The sequence below is a fragment of the Cornus florida genome, unplaced genomic scaffold, assembly GCF_030987335.1.
Source record: "Cornus florida cultivar Cherokee Brave unplaced genomic scaffold, ASM3098733v1 CherokeeBrave_3.0.0_Hap2_Chr05, whole genome shotgun sequence".
In the NCBI taxonomy this organism is placed as follows: Eukaryota; Viridiplantae; Streptophyta; class Magnoliopsida; order Cornales; family Cornaceae; genus Cornus; species Cornus florida.
In genome coordinates, this window is record NW_026775575.1 from 83,612,817 (window position 1) to 83,635,508 (window position 22,692).

Here is a 22,692-nt window from a genome sequence, read left to right on the forward strand (position 1 = left end):
ATATATATACAGTACACACTATAGGACGCTCGCTAGTCCAATAGATCTGTCTCAGCTTGAATAGAAGGCAACATGCGAATACGCACCCTAAGGTGGGCATGAGTACTTAGACCTACCAGGGAACAACACCTATATCCAGTTATCCATCCTAGGTGATATACGCACCCGAACCATGGTCCTGAGACTCATGCTCATGCTGTGGCACCATATAATAAATATATAAATTTTGTACTCCTAATACAAAATATTAACCATCTGTATTGTGGTTTGATATATGTATAACAAATTCATCCTGAAACCAATCCAAGTTAACCTTTATGGTTGGTCCATAACTCAATCCAAGTTAGGTAGAACACAGTGTTTGAACTAGTCCATACCTAGTATGTCACCGTCCCATACCGGTACATATAATCCTCCAGATAGCATAGTTAAATAAACGACACTATTATATACATCCAACAACTATCCTTCAAAGCATGCATCAATATAAATTAACACAAGTATATCAATACTAGGCAGTCATTAGAGAGCCTAAAAATCCAATTTCAATAATGTAAACAGCTAAACAAGTATAAGCGTTCACATCCTCCAAAATATCCATAAACTGATACAGTTGAATTGCAAAGTGAATATTAATTTGATCCAACACAAGCATGGTTAAATTCAGGTAATCCATGTTAGTTATAATCCTATCCAAATATGATTAATTAAAATTAATTCATATAAAAGTAATCCTCCAAGTTCTAAAGTGTAAACTGATTAGCATTTGCAAAGCTCAACATGTAGGATCTCCCCTAACTATACACTGTCCATAACTTAATCCATTTGTGAATCATTGTTTACCTATAATCTTAAAGGTCTAAAACAATAATATATATCATTTAGAACAATTTAACACAACTGTTAAACAATTAAACAACAAACTATCCCTTAAATAATTTATAAAAATTATTTATAAATCCATATTGCCTAATTCCTTTAATATAAGAAGTGTATTATGCTTCCTAGAACCCTCCAAAGTCCATTTAACCCATTTAGATTAATCAAAATAGGTTCCAACACAATTATGGGCAATTAAAACTAAAATCCAAGTTGCGGCCCAACTTAGTCGGCTCAATTGCCAACTGAGCAGGCTAAGTTGCTAACTTAGTCGGCTCAGTTCCCAACTGAGTTGGCTAAGTTCCTAACTTAGTCGGCTCAGTTTCCCACTGAGTCGGCTAAGTTGCCAACTTAGTCGACTCAGTTCCCAACCGAGTCGGCTAAGGTGATGCTGAAGCCGTCTTTTTCGTCCGTTCAGCCCCTATAAGCCCCAAAACTCCATTGTTAAGGCCTCTAAGCTTCAACCTACATCCCATACGTCCATACTAAACTATTTTAAGTATTTTAACATGCAAAGATTTATCTTAAACAACAATTATGCATCAAAACTTCCACAACCATTCAAAGTAAGAAACTGAAACTAAAAACATATACCCTCTGTTTTAATCTAGTTAAGCATGCATGATTAAATCAGTTTTAGCATGTATTTAAACCCCTGGAGTCTAGCTAGGCATGCACATAACACGAATTAAAGGGAAAGAGCAGGAACAGAAACTTGCCTTTGAGACTTTGGATACAAAATCTCTAACTGTTGCCTCTATCTTCTCCGGCCACATTCGTTGTGTTTAACAGCCCTTGCTGCTCCTATTACAGTCCAGTTACACACACCAAACTTCCCTCCTTGATTCTGTTTTGTGAATCATTCAAGTTCCCTCTCTGGTTCTCTCTCTGCCCTCACAACTCTTTGTAGGACTTTGTTACGTGAATAGGGTTAACAAAACCCTTGGCAGACCTATACTTATATATTTATAGGTTTTAATTGAAACCCTAATTTAAATCCTACACCTACCCTAAGTTGGCTAGGTTCAAACATAAAACTCTAGAATCCATCCACTACCTAAGTCGGTTAGCGTTTTTAAATTTAGACGTGCTTGTAAAAGAGAAATACACTTTAATAGTTAATGTAAGAAAATAAATTTAAACAATCAATTAAAGAAAAATACACAATTAATTGAATTAAAATAAAATAAATCAAATAAGCAAATAAATGAAATTTAAACACCCAACTAAAACAATTAAATCAAATAATTAAAACAATTAAGTCAACTAAAGAAAACAAAATCCACTCTAGTCAATTAAAACAAGCAAACAACCAATTAAATAATTAAAAACCATTTAAAATAATTAAATAAAATTCCAGGACTGTCCTTTTAAAATTAGGGGTATTACAGTGTCCATAACCTCATCATGGCGCGAAACCAACAAGTCAAGTACTACGGTTATACCTAATGGCTCATCTCACGAGAGCCTAAACAAAAAGTGACCCTCCACCTATCTAAAGCCAATGCTAGGCCAACAACGACCTAAACTACTGTAAAACCGTGCTGACAATTGCTAAAAAAATCAAAGAAGTGTGCCTAAATAGAACCAGACACACCAACCACCGCCCCAAGTGCTAACTCACCAAGTAACTCAACCTCAAGTCAAACATCCCATGACTAATCCCAAGTCCTGTCAAAAATGCAAAAAAATCATGCATATACCAATCTAATCTAGCATACATCATATGTCATGCTCTTTACATTAGAATACAATCATGTTAAACAAACGGCATACCACATATAGCACATAAACACTCAAACATGTTATCAAACCAAAACATGTTATCATGAAGCATATAAACACATAGAGCATGGTAACACAAGCATGATATGCACCTAAAACCCGTCGTCATAGGTTTTTAAACCTAGGAGCTCTGATACCACCTGTGACGGCCCTGATTTTGTAACCCGGTGCGTCAATGATAACCTAAAAGTTGACCCAGTAACGGATCCGAAATGTAGAAGTGAAAGATAAAACAAAGGTGTCTAGTAATATAAATCATCCCTAAGACTCCAAAGTGATCTTCTATGAAGTCACGGAACACAAGGAGAACGAAAGAGAAAATAAGTGTCAAAACGGGCAAAGATTCATTAATCAAGGGCAAAATGGTCAATTCATGAATGAGAATGGAAATTTGACTCCAAGCAAGTCAAATGAGGTCTATACAACCTAAACTAATTATTTTACAACATTGTAAGAGGTTCTAAGAATTTTGGCCAAGAATCCCACAAGATTCCCATTCCCGATTTAAACAAAATCTGACACTATCTTACTAAAATATGAATAACTCCCACTGTGATTTGAATCTGGAATGGAATTGGTACCATTGGAAAGCCAACAAAAAATTCTTGAGTTTAAGCTCAAGAATCACCCCAATTTGGATTAGAAATGAAGGAGCTATGACCAATTGAAGTCAAACGAACAAAGCTGATACAAAACTGATGGGCAGTTTTGTGTGTGAGCTATTTATGTCGGCCGAAATGGACCCAAAATTACCAAAAATTGAATTTTGAGGAAAAGTCATTTTGTTCGGCTGAATTGAAGAATTGGTTGATCGGTTGTGACCAAAATAGTACGTAGGCTACTGGAAAATGACTTTTTACTATTTAAATTAAATCCTAAAAGCTATCGGTCGACCGAAATGACTTGAGAAGGTGCTGAAAGACCTGCTATACACCAGAATTGATAGGACTTCACCTAAGCCTCAAACCCCAACATGAAATGGTCCAAAAATTAAATTTAAAGCTGTGTAAAACATGCCAACAAACGTACATTATATATAAAAATATGTTACAATGGCCCATGACCTCATTACATGTCATTTACTCTAAATCACTTGCCAAACCTCCAAAGTTAGAAAAATTACATTTCAAAGGCAAAACTTGAAATTTAAATAGATACACTTGAACTTTAAAATTTGTGGCCCTTGGCCTCGTGTCATATATATCAAATAGGTTTTAAATAGTGCATTTAAGTACAGTTTACATACCATAAGGCAAAAACAGCATATTGAACCTAGCTAAGCATTACATCTTTATAAATAAAACAAAAACATGTTAACACTTGCATGTGAACAAGAATACATTAAAAATACATCAATTTAACGAATCAACCTAGGGATGTTGTGCACCCCAAACCAAGGTATCCGCATCTGAAAAATAACCCGATAATTTTGGGGTGAGTAAACAAGTTACTCGTAAGGAATGAGCATGCATAGACCTAACGTTCTACAAATTTATCAAATTATTATAAATTAATCAATGTGGATCATTCCACCTAACGTCTATGTCAAAAGTGAGACTCAGGGATCATCCTAAGCTACTTTAAGCATTTCTAACATAAACTACAATATTTATGAAATTATGTAATATTGCAACATTCAAAAAAACACAATAAGATATAAATTCTAAAGACTATCAACTTGAAATTTATTATACGAAATCAACAAGGGTAGACATATAAAACAAAATTGGAACATCCGAAATATCGCAACAGGGTATAAAGTCTTAAAGTTGTCAACTTGAAATTTAAAATGTGAAATCAACAAAAATAGAAATACTTCGACATCAAATCGGATCAGACCGATATGTAGTGATTTTAGGGTTGCTAACCCTCCGGTTACTAACCAAGTGCGCACAGGTGGGGAGAACTCATACCTCCTACATTAGAGCCTTACTCTAACCATAGTCAAGACAAACGACATCCCAAGTTTCCAAAATCAACAAATAGTGCAACAATTGTATATGCATGCATACCAAAAGCACATAACCAAATACCATGCACATCAAAGTTATGAAAAATCACACAAGATATGCCCTAGCCATTCAAGTTACAATGGCATATTAAATGTCAAATACAAAGTGTGCAATTCATTACATAAGATAACAATATATTTAATACTAAAAACATAACCAAGTGAATATACAACAAGTCCAAGTCCATGATTTAAATATAGAAACAACTTCTAAGATATAATTAAATCCATGGAACTAGTAGATAGAAATTAATTAAATAACATAATTAAATTCTCTAGATTTCAAATTTATTCCAAATAGCGTCAAATTAATATATGTTAAAGGACATAGCTTGGTTATCACATATATCACATCAAATATCCAATTAAGTGATTAAAACACTTAAAATAAAATTAATTAAGCTAATTAATTAATTAATTATATTTAGATTTTTAAACAACTCCAAATGTCCTCAAGTTAACATAGTTTAAAGAACATACAAAAGCCTATTTTAATATCACATTACAAATTAATTTTGTGCTAGTTACAATCATGTGAATTAAATTTTCATAAAAGAAAATTATTAAATAAAAGTTGCAATACTTATTCAAATACTCCCAATTTAATATATGTTAATAAGCATATCAAGGCCTAATTTAATAGCGTGCCACATTTTAGTTCCAAGCTATATACAACCACGCGAATTAAATTTTATACCAAGAAATTAATTAAATTAAATTAAATTGTAGAATTAATACAAAGGCATGTATACAAGTTGTATAAGCATAAAAAACATACAATATACCGAGAATTGAATCCTATAACATCCCCTACCTTAATTTGAGATGAAAATCTCAAAAGCCACCAAAAGAAAACTGTTCCGAATCAGACGATACTTCGGGGTTTTGTCAGGGACAACAAGGTGAACATTAAACCCTAAAGAGGTCACACCAAAATCCAAACTTGGCTTCAAACCTGAACTCAAAAAATGGCCAAAACCGGATTCTAATAAGGGAGAAAGGATCGCCTTGCCAAGGCCTATGATAAACACTAAGGCACTACGAAATTTTACTAAAGAGAAGAGGCCGGAAAAGAAGGAAGAAGGGTGGCAGCCCCTTGGGCTGCCATGGCTACCGGCCAAGAGAGGGGAAAAAGATAAGAAGTTTTTGACTTTTCATTTTAGAAGCACCTATTTAGAGAAAAACCCTAAAAGTGCCCCGAATGGTTCCCGCCGGGTCTGGAAAAATGGAATTCGCGCAAACGCGCTCAAACGGTAAAACACTATTAACAGTAAAGAACCAAAATGAAAAAAAAAAATGAACAACAAAATAAACGGCATCAAAAACTGAGTCCCAAGCAGAAAGATATACCCCGAACAAGTTCGGCGGCAACTAAGGTCAGAAACCCTAAAACTGGGGAAAATGACTAGAAGACAATTCTAAGAGTGTGCGACTTGACAAAAAGTGAAAATGAATCCTGTACGAGGAACCAAGCTCAAAACGAGGTATTTTGCAATAACTTTCGTTAATTACGCGATGACCCCTATAGAAATGGATAACTGCAAAACTGCCCAAAATGAAAGTATCTTCCAAAAGATGTTTTCTGAAAAACTCCTGAAATAAAATATCTTCAAATGATATTTATGAAAAACACCCTAAGAAAAGAAAAAGAAAATGTTTCCGAATAAACTATACATCCATGCCCCTTTGGACACGGGGAGCAACAGAGTACTTTTCTACAAAAGTTAAGGTACGAATTTAGTGGAAACCACATAGAATGAAAGTACGTTGATAAAGCCTCGGCCATTCTTATACACCAAACTAATGTAGTGAATGTAGGTTCAAGAAAAGCCTTTTGGGTCAAGTTTAAATTTATAAAAACCACTACTACCACTACAACTAACGTAGCAAGAGTGAGTAGGGATTGTCCCAAGGGATTAGAGGGTTACTAATAATGGAAACAATGCTTAGGGTTAGTAGGTCGAGTGATAAAGGTAGATTATTTAGTTGATTAAACTACAATTAAGATTAAGCAAACTCAATGTAAAACAAGTAATTAAAGGATATAGAAAACAAGAGAGAGAGGTCTTGGGACTTAGAGATCATCACTAAGCATCACCTTTCTATACACTTAATTCATAATTAATGAGGGGGAAAACATATGTTGCAACAATAGTGAGTGTGTGCGGTTGTTTTAACAAGCATGGATGACCAATTAAGTATATATTGTCTAAACAATACAATGAATAGTACAATATATCAAACTAAGTCATTAATCATTCTTTAAGCTCACAATCCAAATACATCACATAATTAGATAAACATACTACTTGCATTAATAAGTATGGAACATCAAACAACAAGCATGGATTGTCTACCCATTTAACAACTAAGGTAACTACACTACATCTAAGCTAATGACATAGAAATTAAACTAATTAAACTAAGGGAGAGGCACAATCCATCAAGAAATGAGTATGAACCATCAAATAAACCACAAGAGCATTCTATTAAGCATTATGTCTTGACAGTATCTAGATCTATAGCATCAACACACATAGACATGCATCAACAACACAAGAGATAGAGACAAACACTTGAATATCTATTCTAGCATACATAGACATATGGATAGAATTGAATGATCAATTGGAAGAATTAAACCACACAAATCATTGAATAAACAAGAACTATGTAAATAAATATGTCAAAACATGTATTACAACACAAATCTCCTCAAAAATACATAAATCAAGGTAAAGAAAGCATGCTTAGGGCTAACTCTAGCCCCAAGAAGATGTCTAGCCACTCATGAATGGTGTCCTCCAACCCTCAAGGGCTATCTCCATGGTAGAAGTGCTCTTCTTCTTGAGGAAGATGGAAAACCTCTCTAGAATGTGTCTCTAGCCTCTTTTTCTCTTTTCTTCCCCTCTAAGAATTGTATCTCTCTACTCTAAAAAGCATATCCAAGACTATATAAAAAACTGGCTCATATTCCTTATATAGGTAGCTCAAATGTCACACCCAATGATCTAGGCTCGTACACAAGGGCTCTACCAATGATTGCACAATGAGACAACTTTTAATGAGCTAGAAATTAATTTAATTTGCATGTGAGAGGGTTCGATCGATCGAACCTGTGCTGAGATCGATTGAACTTGGCTGAGAACTATCAAACTTTGGCTGGATCGATCCTCCCATGGCGGCACCTTTTTGGATAAGGACAGATCTGAGATATTTTGGGGATAGAGACAAAAGTGGTAGGTAGGGTGGTACAACAGGATAAGATGGAATCTTTTCGATCGATCTGAGAATTGTTGGATTGATCAAACTTTGTGGGATCTTTAGATAAGGACAATAGAACTTGGATCCATCTTGGAGAGTTTAGATTGATGAACTTTCGATCGATCGAAGTATTCTTGAGATCGATCGAACATGCTGATTTCCACATTTTGCTTTATTCTGCTTCCACTTTACTCCTTTCTTCCATCCAGCTTGAGTTAGCTTCTTTTAAGCTCTTATTTGGCTGAATTAGCTTATTTTGGGGATAAGCACCTAAAAAGGACAATAATATGAAATTAGTCTAAAACGGGAAAGTAAGATAGATAAAGGTTCTAAAATACATAAGCTTAGGGGCTTTAAATGCGCACTTTTCAGCGCTCACCACACCCCCAAACTTAAATATTGCTAGTCCCTAGTAATGAACTACAAAGTAAGGGAATGAAATGAACAACTATACAAGTATGAACTGGAAAGCAATATATGGATAACGCCACTTTTGTAGGGAACACGATTGCATCTAGCATATGCAACAAGCCTTTTAAACGCTTAGGTTGCCCCTAGTGGATGAGTGAAGTCTTGTGAGGATTTCAAAAATGATACCCACAAACATTAAGCACATTCTCACAAAAGAGGCACCAATATTGTAAACAAGCATTGGGAGAAAACTATTTCAATTATGCCATTTTTCAACACTTTCCAAGCAATTTTTCAAAATTTTAGCATCAAGCAAACAAGTATGGTCCTCCACACATCAAGAAAACGATCATGCAAATCAAAATAACTTTAAAATCCTTTTTGAGTGGACCGGCATCAAATATGTTGATATCTATGCCAACTAAAGAAATGATCACATCCTTATCCTCAAACTAGCATACAAATCTAGTCCCGATCATCAAGACAAAGAGTGGACCTTTTATTAAAGCTTTATTGTTCTAGGTGCACTTATTCTTTTCACTCGATTTTATTTTATTTTATTATTATTATTATTTATTTTACTAATCCTAAGGATCAAAGATGGAAGCATAGTGCAATGTGTTGATCTATTAAGTTTTCTAGCGATCCATGAGGTCGAGCGTTAGGTCAATGACTCCCAAACCAGACGGCTTTAGGGTACTAGGTATTGAAACACCCCTAAAGACTTATAAGCTCAAATTAACTAGGTTATAAATCAAAACAATCTCTATCTAATCATTTCCCACTTCTCACCTTTTGGGAGAAGTCCTCACTTTTTTATTTGCTTTTGCAACAACAATTTTTATTTTTTTATTTTTTTAACCTAGAGTTTGGGTCCTCCTCCTTTCGGTGCGAGAAATTCAGTGCTTGATGAGGCTATGATCCCGGCTACTCAATGAAAAGGTTGTTATCCACTTTTATCAATATGAAAGCTTTCAATGCACTACTAACTCAATTGGGATATAACCAATTCAATAATCAACAAAGCATGTACCCCACAAATGAATGCTAGTGTGCGCCTGTGCTAGTATAGAATCCTAGAGTGAATCTCAAAACAATCACAAAATCAGGATGATGTGGACCACAAATGAAAGCAAGATATCAATCTTTCGAAAAATTTATTCCTAAATGGCATCCACAAGGCATACGAGTATTGGACTCTCAACTTAAGCAATTTTTAAATTTTAAGCAATATAGTTCTCAAAAGATCAAAATCATCGCAAACATCGATCTAAAATCTTAATCATGCAATTAAAGTTCAACTTTAAATAGAATGCAACAAGACACCTTACCCCTAAACTTAAACCGTACATTGTCCTCAATGTGTAATGAGAACAATGGAAAAGATGGAAAGAGTATACCGTGGTGGCAAAGACATGAAGCCCGGCAATGATCCAATTTGAAAGACGTCTCCCCCAAACTTGGAATCAATAACCTACTTGAATAACCACACCAGCAAACTCACATCAAATAGCAAATGGGATAAGAATAATTAAATCATGCATTCTAAGTTAATATAACACAAAATGAAAAAGAGATGTGAGATCAAGCCCGATAGAAGATATGAAAGTAGCATGACTTCACATAAGGGCATAATGGTGAAATATATATATATATATATATATTTATTTATTTATAAAGCAAGATTAAATACTATGCAAGAAAATATGAACAATGATTGCTAAATTTAACGTCTCTAGCTAGACGGAATGCTGCTTTGAAAGATTTATATATATATATATATATATATATATATATATATATATATATTAGAAAGCTTCAGATCGATCGAACTTAGATCGATTTTATTTTCGATCTATCGAAATGGTGAAATCCTGCATATAAGTTTGAACGATGCACAGAGAGGTGAAATATGTAGAGATTCAAAACTTTTCTAAGTATGGAACTGAGATCGATCGAAAAGAAAGTTCGATTGATCTTGAATGAGTCAGATTAATCTAGTATGAAGTTCAATCGATACACAGAGAGCTGATTTATGTAGGAAATTTCAGATCGATGGAACAGAGCAATGATTAGATGTAGGGATGGGTGTTCGATCGATCGAACCTCATTTGAGACCGATCGAACATGCAAGAATATGCAAAAAATTGAGCTTTCTTTTGAGACCAATGAATGCATCGCTATATCTCTTCATAGACTGGATTTACCAAAAGGGCAGCTTCTATATGTCTTTGAAAAACTTGTTCTTCAATATAGGGTTTCAACTTTTGCCCATTCACCTTAAAGGTGTTGCCATTCTTTAAACTTTGAATCTCAACCGCCCCATGCGGCGCAACAGAGATGATCTCATATGGACCTTCCTATTTAGTTCGCAACTTCCCAGGAAAGAGTTTTAACCTAGAGTTGAAAAGCCAAGCTTTTTGACCCAGCTCAAAAGATTTCTTTCTAATGTGTTTGTCATGAAAAACTTTGGTCCTTTCTTTATAGAGTTTGGCATTGTTATAAGCATTGTGCCTCAACTCTTCCAATTTATTCAATTGGAGTAAGCGATTCTCTCCAGCTTTGTCAAGGTCAAAATTGAGCTTTTTAATTGCCCACAAAGCTTTGTGTTTTAGCTCAACCGGAAGATGGCAGGGCTTTCCATAAACAAGTCTATAAGGAGACATGCCAATGGGAGTTTTGTATGCCGTTCGGTATCTCCACAAAGCATCATTCAATTTCCGCGACCAATCCTTTTGGGTTGTGTTAACCGTTTTCTCAAGGATATGCTTAATTTCCAAGTTTGACACTTTTACTTGTCCACTTGTTTGAGGATGATAAGGAGTGCCGACTTTATGTGTAACAGAGTACTTAAGAAAAAGTTTCTTTAAGAATTGGTTGCAAAAATGCTTTCCCCCATCACTAATCATTGCTCTTGGTATACCAGAACGAATGAAAATATTAGATTTAATGAATTGAATAACCACGGAGTGGTTATTGGTTTTGGTAGCACAAGCCTCCACCCATTTAGAAACAAAATGTATTGATATCCATAAGACATAGGAAAAGGACCTACGAAATCAATGCCCCAAATATCAAAAATCTCTACAACAAAAATATTTGTCAAAGGCATCATGTCTCTTCTTAACATTGAGCCCAACTTTTGACATCCTTCACACGATTTGCAAAAATTATAAGCATCTCTATGGATTGTGGGCTTAAAGAGTCCACTTTGAAGAACCTTCAAGACGGTCTTTTTTGCACTAAAATGCCCATTACATACAAGAGTATGACAAAACACAAGAACGCTTGAACTTTCCCTCTCCGGAATGCATCTTTTCACAATTTGATCTGGACAATATCGGTATAAGACAAGGTCTTCCCAATAGTAATGCCAGATGTTGTCAAAGAAACGGTTCTTTTCGTTCTTTGACCAAGTAGTTGGAAGCTTGCCAATTGCCAAATAGTTTACAATGTTGGCAAACCAAGGCATTTGTCCATTAGAAACTTGAAAAAGTTGTTCATCAGGAAATGAATCACGAATTGGTGGGCTAAGGGAAGATTCAACTACCAACCTTGAGAGATGATCGACAACCATTTTCAGTACCTTTCTTATATTTGATTTCAAAGTCAAATTCCTGAAGGAGCAAAATCCATCTTATTAAACGAGGCTTTGTTTCCTTCTTAGTCAAGAGGTGCTTCAAAACAACATGATCAGAATAGATAATGACCTTTGACCCTAAGAGGTAGAACCGAAATTTGTCAAGAGCATATACTACGGCAAGTAATTCCTTCTCTATAGTAAAGCAATTCAATTGAGTTCCCAAGAGGGTCCTGCTTGCATAATATACAGCGTATGGAAGCTTTCCTACCCTTTGCCCCAAAACTACTCCCATGGCATAATCAGAAGCATCACATATGATTTCAAACGGTAATGACCAATTGGGAGGTTGCATAATAGGAGCAGATGATAACATGTCATGCAATTTATGGAAAGTATCAAGGCATGCTTGATTAAAGACAAAAGGAGTTTCCTTGGCGAGAAGATTGCACAAGAGTCTAGCAATTTTGCTAAAGTCTTTGATGAAACAGCGATAAAAGCCGGCATGACCTAGAAATGAGTGAACTTCTCTCACCGTAGAAGGTAGAGGCAATTCAGAAATGAGCTCAACTTTCGCTTTATCCATTTCAATTCCCCTTTTGAGATGACGTGACCCGAAATAATACTTTCTTGAACTATGAAATGGCTCTTTTCCCAACTAAGAACAAAGTTTGTTTCACGACATCTTTTAAGCACTAAATTCAAATTTTTGAGGCATGCATCAAATGAAGACCCAAAGACAGAAAAATCATCCATAAAGACCTTTAGATACTCTTCCACCATATCTGAAAAAATTGACATCATACACCTTTGAAATGTGGCAGGGGCATTGCACAAACCAAATGGCATCCGTCTATAAGCAAATGTGTCGAAAGGACAAGTAAAGATGGTTTTCTCTTGGTCTAAGGGGTCAAGGGCTACTTGATTGTAACCCGAATAGCCATCAAGAAAGCAATAGTATTGTTGCCCAGCCAATCTCTCTAAGATTTGATCAATAAATGGCAAAGGGAAGTGATCTTTTCTAGTAGCGGCATTCAATTTTCGGTAATCAATGCATACTCGCCATGAATTGGCAGTACGCTTAGAAATTGCCTCACCTTTTACGTTTTCAACCACCGTAATCCCCGATTTCTTGGGAACTACTTGAGTTGGACTCACCCATTTGCTATCAGAGATTGGATAAATGATACCGGCATCTAAGAGCTTAACTACTTCTTTCTTAACCACTTCTTTCATGTTTGGATTTAATCTTCTTCAGGTATCTCTAAAAGGTTTTGCATATTCTTCCATAAGAATGTGATGCATACAAATGAAATGATCAATTCCTTTAAGATCCGCCACACTCCATCCTATGGCTTCCTTATTTTCTTTAAGCACATTCAAAAGAGAATTCTCTTGATCTTTTTCAAGATTTGAAGAGATGATGACCAGAAAAGTCTCTTTGGGGCCTAGGAAGGCATATTTAAGATCGGGAGGGAGAGTTTTAAGCTCAAGAGTGGGTGGAGAGACTAGAAATGGAACCGATGGAGTGCTAGAGAGTGGAGGGAGAGGTTCTTTTGGATCTTTCCAAGGTGAAAAATCCAAACTTGCAACGGATTCCATTAGATTATTAACTTCATTCATTGACCCTTCACTATCAAACCCACAATTACCATAAATTTCAAGAAGACAAGATGCAAGAGGGTCCTCAGAAAGAAGAGATGAAAAATTATCCTCGGTTGGTTGTTTCATGACCATGGTAGGAATAGATTCCTCAACAACCTCATCCAAGACATCTATGAGACAACACTCGTCTTCATCTATGGGATGTCGACTTGCATTGAAAACATTAAGTTTAACCATCATATTACCAAAAGAAAGGTCCATGACACCGGATCTACAATTAATGGTAGCATTTGAGGTAGGAAGAAATGGCCTTCCTAAGTTAATGGGGATGTGATTGGTGGGATTTGCAACTGGTTCGGTATCAAGAACTACGAAATCAACCGGGAAATAAAACTTATCAACCTTTATGAGTATGTCCTCAATCATGCCCCTAGGTGTTTTAACGGATCTCGGCCAATTGAAGCACCACCAAGGTTGGCTTCAATTCATTCAAACCTAGTTGGACATATACGGAGTAAAGAATCAAATTGACACTTGCCCTTAAGTCAAGAAGAGCTCTACGAACTTCATGGGTTCCAATTACACATGAGATGGTCAGAGCACCAAGATCTTTGAACTTAGGTGGAGTGTTATGTTGGATGATGGAGCTCACTTGCTCCGTCAGGAACACTTTTTTAGGGCCTTGTCCCTTGCTCTTCCTCTTTTGTGTGCAACGCTCTTTCAAAATTTTTGCATAAGGCAGAATTTGCCTAATTGCATCCAAGAGAGGGAGATTTATGTTAACTTGTTTGAATACTTCCATCATGTCATGGATTTTTCCCTCTTGCCTCCCAAAAGGTGATCGAAGTTTCTTTCAAAGCATTAGGAAATGGAGCTTTTAGCTCATAAGACTTTGCAACTTGAGGGGATGATGAAGAAGGTTGAGAATTCCCTCTAGGGCCATGCTCATCCAAGGTAGTAGGGATAGGATTGGAAATGGGACGGGTGTCAACTTTTGGTTGCACCGGTTCACTGTCTTTACTTGGTTGTTCAACCCTATTGTCAACTTGTCTACCACTTCTTAAAGTAGTAATTTCTTGCACATGCTCTTGGGAAAGACACTCCGATGTGGAGTTTGCTTCCACAAATGTTGAGCTTTTGGGTTCCTTTCGGGTTGACTAGGCAATTTACCAATTTCACTCGCATTCAATGCATTAGCTATCATCCCGATTTGAGACTCAAGCTTTGATATCAATTGAGAATGAGAATGCAACAAATTGGTGTTTATTTCCAAACTACCCAAAGCTACTAAGACTTTATCTTCAAATGTGGGGTTGCTAAAGAGTGCATGAGGGTGATTAAAGTTACTTTGAGGATTATAAGCTTAAGGATGAGAGAAATGGTCCATTCTTTGATGAAAAGAAGAAGATGAGACGAATCCTTTTGAGCCTCTATTTCTTTGGTGAGGAGGAATCGGTTTTGAAAATTTTTAGCTTGAAAAGGATTTGAATGCTCACTCAACACCGGAACATAAGCATTCGAAAGAGGGTGAGCAAATGTGGCATTGACTTGTTCATAATGTTCATCAAGCACATGTCTATGGGGATAATTGGAAGTAGGATGCAATACACTTGAACAAGTCATGCATGGCTCACAAGAATGATGAAGATGATGATTAAGAAGAGGAGATGATTGTTTTGTCGGTTTTTAACTTAATAACAATTGATCAAGTTTTTGAGTTAGAGTTTTGACCTTGGCAACAATCTCCATTGGACTTCCAATTTGACATACTTTCAAATTTTTCTTTTTGTTATTAGAATAATGACTCAACCGAGAAGTGTGACATTTATGCAATGAATTTTCACTCATTTTCTCAAAAAGGTGCCAAACATCATCTTCATGCTTCCCAAAATATGATCCTCCACATGAGGTATCAATTATGTCCTTGTGAGTGTCGGATAGGCTTTCATAGAAATATTGGACAACTTGCCATTTTGGAATACCATGATGTGGACACTTTTTTAGCAAGTCATTCAATCTTTCCCAAGCCTCATGTAAAAGTTCTCCTTCCCTTTGAGAAAATTCACAAATAGAAGTTCGCATAACATTGGTCAAACTCATGGGGTAAATTTTTGAAAAAAATTCATTTTGCATTTGTAACCAAGAAGTTATTGAATTCGCCCCTAAGTTGTTGAACCAATGCTTAGTCTTATTTTTAAGAGTAAAAGGGAAGAGAAGTAACTTAAGAACTTCCTCTGGGACATTCATATACCTCACAGTGGAGCATATTTCAAGAAATTCATCAAGATGTTTATATGGCTCCTCATCATCTAAGCCATAAAAAAGTGAACACATTTGAATGGTCTCGGGCTTAATCTCATATAGATTGGCCTCAAAATTAGGAAGCATGATGCAAGTTGGTGCATGATATTCATGAAGATTATAATGATCACGAAGGATCATTGGGAGAATTGGATCTTGAACTCCGGGAGGAAATTGGTTGAAAGGAGGATGCTCCATGAAGTTTGGGTCTAAATAACCAAGATGAGCATCTAGATTTTCCATTGATTATGATAATGGGTTGGTTAAGACCACACAAAATTCAAGAAACACAACAATGACATCATCTAACCAAGCACTTCGCCCCCGCAACAAATCTCCACATACAATGATCTTATACTCCCATTCTTGAACAATATGCAAAGAAAAGTAAATAGCCTCCATGCGGGCTCACGATTTATCTAAGAAATGAAACATAAGCCTCCACGAGGGCCGACAATTTAGCTAGAGCTTGAGTTAGAAAGATTTCACGAAGAGTCCTTAAGCAACTTCAATTCATTTTCAACTTCCAAGCTGTAACATCCACTATTTTTTTTTATTTAATTTTAAATATATACATATATTTATAATTAGCTTGTCAGTAAATATTAGTAAACGTGTATATATATATTTATATACACACGCACGATATATATATAGATATGGATAAATAAGGATTTATAGAAGGATAAATGCATATTTATTTATTTGTTTTAAAAAGAATGTGAATCATATATCGAGATTCTCTCTCACGATGGCAGAAATATCTCCAACTGACCATGATATAGACCATTATAAACCGTCAAGGGAGGTCTAAGAGTAATGTCTTCTATATAGGAGTTGTTTCCAAAATAAGAAGGAAAATCTTCAATATATGAAGAGTTACAAGTAGAGAAGGAGAAGGAAGTTTCAATGTGAAGGAAATCTTCTGGAAATAGTTACGTCTCAGAAGAGTTAGAAGGCAAGTAAACCTTTCTATATTTTATTTCCATTTGTACGGTATTTTGGTTTTATTTTAATGGTGAGTTAACAATGATGCATGATATTGTGTGGATTTTAGTGGGTGAATCCTTGAGTGCGGAAAAATTACTCTCTTACCTTGATGAATCTTTGGAATCTCCATTAGGAATTAATGACAGAGTTTTAGGCGAATTAAATCTCTGGTTATTCCGAGGGATGTTGTTTCTATTTTAATTGATTTATATGGAATATTTGATTTCATGATTATATATATATGTATATATATATCCTTGTATGAATGTACATATACACAAAGAAATCAGAAAGACTTGGGTTAATGATAGCTAAGTATGGTCTGATAGTAATTTAGGTAGGATTTGTAATTCTCTGATTCCATATATATATAAATAGATATGTGTGTGTCTGTGAGAGCATATTAACTTTGTTACTGTAATTCAGTAGTTCAAATGGTGATTTTTGGGTGGTGACATGATGTGATTTGAAATAGGTTGCCAAGGAATTAGACTACTGGATTTTTGTATGAAGGTGAGCATTTAATTTCTGAACCTTAATATTTCATCATTGAGGTCAAATCTTTAGAATTTACCTATTAGGCTTGAATTGAGGATATAGATTTGAGGTTGTTGAACTTGGAGATTTTAATGGTAATTTAACTGGAAATTGGATGTGCAGACATCATAGAGGAAAGTATATGATATTAAATGTTAGCAAAAGTTATGGAGATTAAATTAGTAATCCTGACTGGTGGACTGGGCTACTGATTTTAAATTAATACATAATAGTTCTGTATGTTGTTTTATTTGTGGGAAATAAGATAAATAGAGCTATTGATATCAGAGAATCTTCTAATAACTACCTGCAATTTATTTTGGGGTGTGGTTAATCGTATAGAAATTGGAATTAAGTTAATAGATGGGTTTTTGGGTCTATTTGATTAAATAGTTCCAAAAAGTTTTACGCTAGATCTTTGTGAGAGAGATAAGAATTGTTGTTAATTAATTATTTGATTAATTATGTTGGATTGTGATGGGTATACGAAGATATAATCTAAGTACTTAAAGATTTTTATAAGTACTACTCATTTCATAATTGGAAGCGATGGCAGGATTTGTTCCTTATCTATGTTTGGTTGACTGGATACGTTCCTTACTACATACTGAAAGGTGGGATTCGTTCCTTACCTATTTTTGGTTGGTTGGATTTGTTCCTTACCCCATACTGGCAGGTTGGATTTGTTCCTTACTTATGGGTTGGATTTGTTCCTTACCTATGGGTTGGATTTGTTCCTTAACCAAAATACCGTAATTCAAGCAAGTACTTGTGAAAGTAATTGATTAATTATTGGAAGGTTAATGGTTCCTTAATTATTTAAGCTGGGAAGCTAATTACTTTATATAATAAAGTTATAAGAGGAGAAGGTTTAGAAAATATTTTGCTATGATATATTGTACAACTGTTTGTAAGGTGTAGTAAGAATTTATTACTTATTGAGCTCTGAGCTCACCCTTTATTTAACATTTCAGGTAAGGCGCCTATGGAGCAGAATTGATGTTGCTATAACAAGCTTACTTAATAAATGTTTAGTTTATTTCTATTGTATGCAAGACATTTTAGAGTGGAATAATGTAACTAAAGGATTTTATTCCTCGTTGTTCGTATGAAACACCATATCTTCTCCTTTTATGTAAGGTTACTTATTTCTAGTAAATAATTTAGTTATTGGTTTTTATTTTGGTTCATGATGAGATTTAAGTTTTAGTCATGCCATGTAATGTTTTGGGTGAGGGAACCCTTTATTGAAATTGGGACGTGACAGTTTGGTATCAGAGCCTAGGTTTAAGAATGCCTGGCTAGAGTGAAAACATGGAAATGGAAATCTAGTGGTAGTCTATTTTAAGTAACAATGATGATCACTGATAATATCTAGATATAGTGACTAATACTGCTGTTATCCTTAATTAGAGGGAAGATGTCAGGCAGAGGCAGAGGCAGAGGTAGAGGTAGAGGTAGAGGCGAAGGTCACCATAGACTCACTACGGCAGAGTTAGCTGATATGGTTGCAGCTTTAAATGACTCTGTGAGGAACTTAGAGCATATGATTCAGAATGGAGGAGCAGGGGTGAATGCTCCAGCTCAGCAGGAGGGAGCAGAAGTAGAAGATTATGGACAACAGGAGGAAGCTGGAGAGGATATTCCAGCACCACAGGAGGAACAGGGTTTAGAGGTTCCAGTGCAACCAGAGGAAGCTAGAGTGGTGGCACCAGTTCAACAGGTGGATGTACTCGCACAGGGAGTACAAACAAAGTCTCTCATTTAACTACAATAATAAAAACAAATGAAGAAAAAAATAAAAAGATGAAGAAAATAAAAATAAAAAAAATGAGAAAACTTTTAAGGGTAAAAATAAAGGATTGATTGAATAAAGGGAATACAAAATTTTTAAAGAGAATCAATAAAAAAAATTTGGATCTTCTATTTTTCCTGGCCCTTTGTATGTTACCTTCTTAAGCAAACAACTCTTATACTTTTAAAAGGTGCATCATCTGGCCTTGGTTGATATAACTTTACCACCTAAGTGTACTTTCTCTATTTTTATTATTTATAGCCGCTAATATCTAATGTTCCCATGTAATGTTTTTTATTTATTTTTCAACACTCCACTCCATACAATTTTTTTTTTGGTTATAATGTTTTTGGTATTCGTTTGTTATAAAGGACACCACAACCTAGCCTCTATTTTGTCCAGTTGGCTTCAATCCTACTTAGTACATCACCATCAATCTCCCCATCTTCTTTGTAATATTTTACCAAGGTCATGTTAATTGGATGTTGCAAAACTTGGAGGTGTATCACCTGCTACTTCAACTAATCTCATGGAATGAGATTGCAGCTTAGGAAACTTAGTTAAAAAGGAATTGACATGATCATATCTTTTCTTTGGTTTTAATATTTGATCAAAATGCATAACCAGTATTTAGAGGCATTCAATAACAGAGTACTTTTTCTTAGTCAACTAAATGGTTTATGACTATATATATATGTGCTTATATATAAATTTGTGTATACGTTTACATCATTTTCTTTTAAGGAAATTTTATGTGGCAGGAATGATGAATCGTACTCTCTTCAAGCAAAACTAGCAAAAGTCGCAATGATGAGGTCTCAAGGATAATAACCTCAATCCAAACGTACATCTGAAAAAAGAAACTGACATAACAATATGAATTGAATAATTTTATAATTTTCAATTATGAGGCCGTTTAGATAAATCCAAGAAGTGTTTATTTATCAATAAACAATACACTGCTTTTGTCAACATTAATATCATGCATTTAGCATGAATAGGAGAAAATAAATTAATTAGCGACTCACTAAAAAACTTTTGTTCAACCTTCCTTTGGAGTTGATTAGAACCAAGAAGATTAAGCTCTTCCCAGTGCAGGATTTACTCTGCCACAAGCAATTGGCTTAACATTTGTAATTTCGGACTTGGCAGGGCCTCCATTATGGGTCAGCTCAATGTCACCAAACTCCACATTTTCGCATGGCACATCCTTGCTACAAAGAAGCTTGACAGCAGCCGGGGTTTTGGAGCTGCCTTTAATGTTTTTGAAGCTCACTTTGCTGATCTTAACTTTAGATGGAGGCTGAAATTAAACATCGAAAATGATTAGCAAATCAATGAAATTGTTAAATTTCTTTGTTTGTTGAAAAAGAAAACAATATAAAAAAATAATAATAAAATTGATTGATTTTTAGTCCAAGTCTAAGTACCTTAGCTGGGCATTTAAATCTTGCATCGCAGTATTCTTGATCGATGATGATGGGGTTTGCAACATTGTCCATGGTAATGCCGTCAAAACGAATATCAGAGGCGGTGCTAGGAGGGGATCCACGCCATGTTTTTATTCTTGCTCCATACATTGTCCTAGAGAGGGTGCAGTCCTTAACTGTAATTCCAGAAACAGGTTGTTCACTTGGGTACTTGCCGAGACTTCCAATGCTGATGCCATGACCAGGTCCACATTTCACCTTTTCAATGTGAATATTTTGGGCACCATCGCCAAATGATATGCAGTCATCCCCGGTTCCTATTTTTGAATCAAGGACTTTTATGTTGCTTGTACGTGCAATGTGGAGTCCATCAGTGTTCCTGCTATCTTCTGGTGCAACGATGGTAAGTCTTTGAAAAGTCACATTAGTGCCTCCGAAAACAGTAATATGAAACATTTTGGGGTCCTTGGAAGTTATGTCATTGATCATAGAATTGTTTACATAGTTGAACCGTACACCCTGCATGTTATATATCATCCAGTCACAAAGACAACATACAACTCATTAAGGAAAATTACATATATGGAACAAAATTATTTAAAGTTTGAAATTTCGGAAGCAAATGTATTATATATATGTATACATATATAAATATTTATATGAATCTACTTACAGAAGGACGTGGAGGGCATTTTTTCTTTGGGACACAAGTTTTCCAAGCTTCGGCACCCATGCCATCGAAAGTTCCACCACCTGATAGGCTTAAGCGGTCAACTTTCTGGAAAACAACCCAGGCATCAGCTTTGATTTGATTGAGAGGAGGGGCCTTCAGGATGCCTTTGAGCTCAATCCCAATAGGGGCACCACAAGGACCTTGAAGAAGTAGCTGACTTAACGAAAATGTGGCTGCTGGAATTATAATTGTGCTTGCAGTTCTCGTTCCACATGCCATTCTCCAAGCAGTCAAAAGAGCCTAAAAATCAAGAATGAGTAACGAGTGATTGTAAACAAAATTATTTAAGTTCATAGGACTAGAACATCATATATGTGTGTGTGTGTGTGTGTGTGTATAGCACTCACCTGTCTAATATCTGCATTGGGCTTGGCACCAAATTTTGTTACATCATAAACGGCTCCTTGTGCAACACGTGCTAGAATTAGCAGCAGAGAAATTGTCTTAAGACTTAATCTCAAACCCATCTTCTTTTTTTGAATTTGTTGAATAGAATGAATTTGGTGAAATTCTAATCTTCTTTGGAAGATATTTATAGTGTTAAATCGATGCTCATCACCACTAAAATCTTAAACCAATTTTTGCTAATTCGAGGTATGAATTTAGTTGTGATGTGCTGTAATTTCCTTAAATAATGGTGAGATGTGCTAATTCAAATTTCTAACATCAGAATTCTTTTGGTACACCTTGTAACACATCCTCAACTTATTCAATTTGATTTTAGAACTTGCTATTGAATTATTTCTACATTTCTTAATATAAAATATGAATACCGTTCTCAGAACCTTAAACCAATTCTTGATTGCATTGGTTTTAGTTTTTGAGTACTGCTAGATTAACCGAGGACAACTCACGTCTAGGCTGATCCAAATTTTATTGGGATTTGTGAACATTTTGATGCCAATTGATGGAATGGTTGGAAAACAAAGAACAAAGAACAAATAAAATTTACTTACCTAAAAAAAAAATTATATCTATATCTATACTATTCTAAATGTGTAAGACCTTCCTAATTTCTTAACATTTAGAGTCATGCTATTTGGCACGACAAATAAAAATCTACTACTTCACCGAGTCTATGTGGCTACCCATGTGTCAAATATACCATTATAAAATACATGGTAATTGACTATTTGGAAAGTTGTAATCTTATTTTTTTATAAGTTTATCTTAATCTAGTATCTTTGTTGGAAATTAAAGTTTCAACCACTATGTATATGTATATTTATTTTATATTTCAAATTGAATCTCTGTAAGGACCATTGAGATACTTTAATTGTGTTTTTGATTATTAATATTTATCTATTACTTTGATTGGAATTTGTTAATTGCTATATTGATTAAAGTTAATGATCTATCGAACTCCCAAAA

At 35.1% G+C, this 22,692-nt stretch overlaps 2 protein-coding genes across 2 annotated transcripts; one reads left to right on the forward strand and one right to left on the reverse strand.

Moving 5' to 3' along the window:
* The first annotated feature begins 16,558 nt into the window (after positions 1-16,558).
* LOC132307238 (uncharacterized) lies at positions 16,559-19,202 on the forward strand. The gene is made up of 2 exons (XM_059804947.1): positions 16,559-16,794; positions 18,777-19,202. The coding sequence occupies exon 2, from the start codon at positions 18,784-18,786 to the stop codon at positions 19,129-19,131; it is 348 nt and encodes a 115-aa protein (XP_059660930.1). The 5' UTR covers positions 16,559-16,794; positions 18,777-18,783; the 3' UTR covers positions 19,132-19,202.
* Positions 19,203-20,236: 1,034 nt separating this feature from the next.
* On the reverse strand, positions 20,237-21,788 carry LOC132309586 (polygalacturonase-like). The gene is made up of 4 exons (XM_059807879.1): positions 21,669-21,788; positions 21,262-21,561; positions 20,589-21,107; positions 20,237-20,461 (listed from the first exon to the last, which is right to left on the reverse strand). Exons 1-4 carry the CDS (start codon positions 21,786-21,788, stop codon positions 20,237-20,239), a joined length of 1,164 nt encoding a protein of 387 aa, XP_059663862.1.
* Between the last annotated feature and the right edge of the window lie 904 nt (positions 21,789-22,692).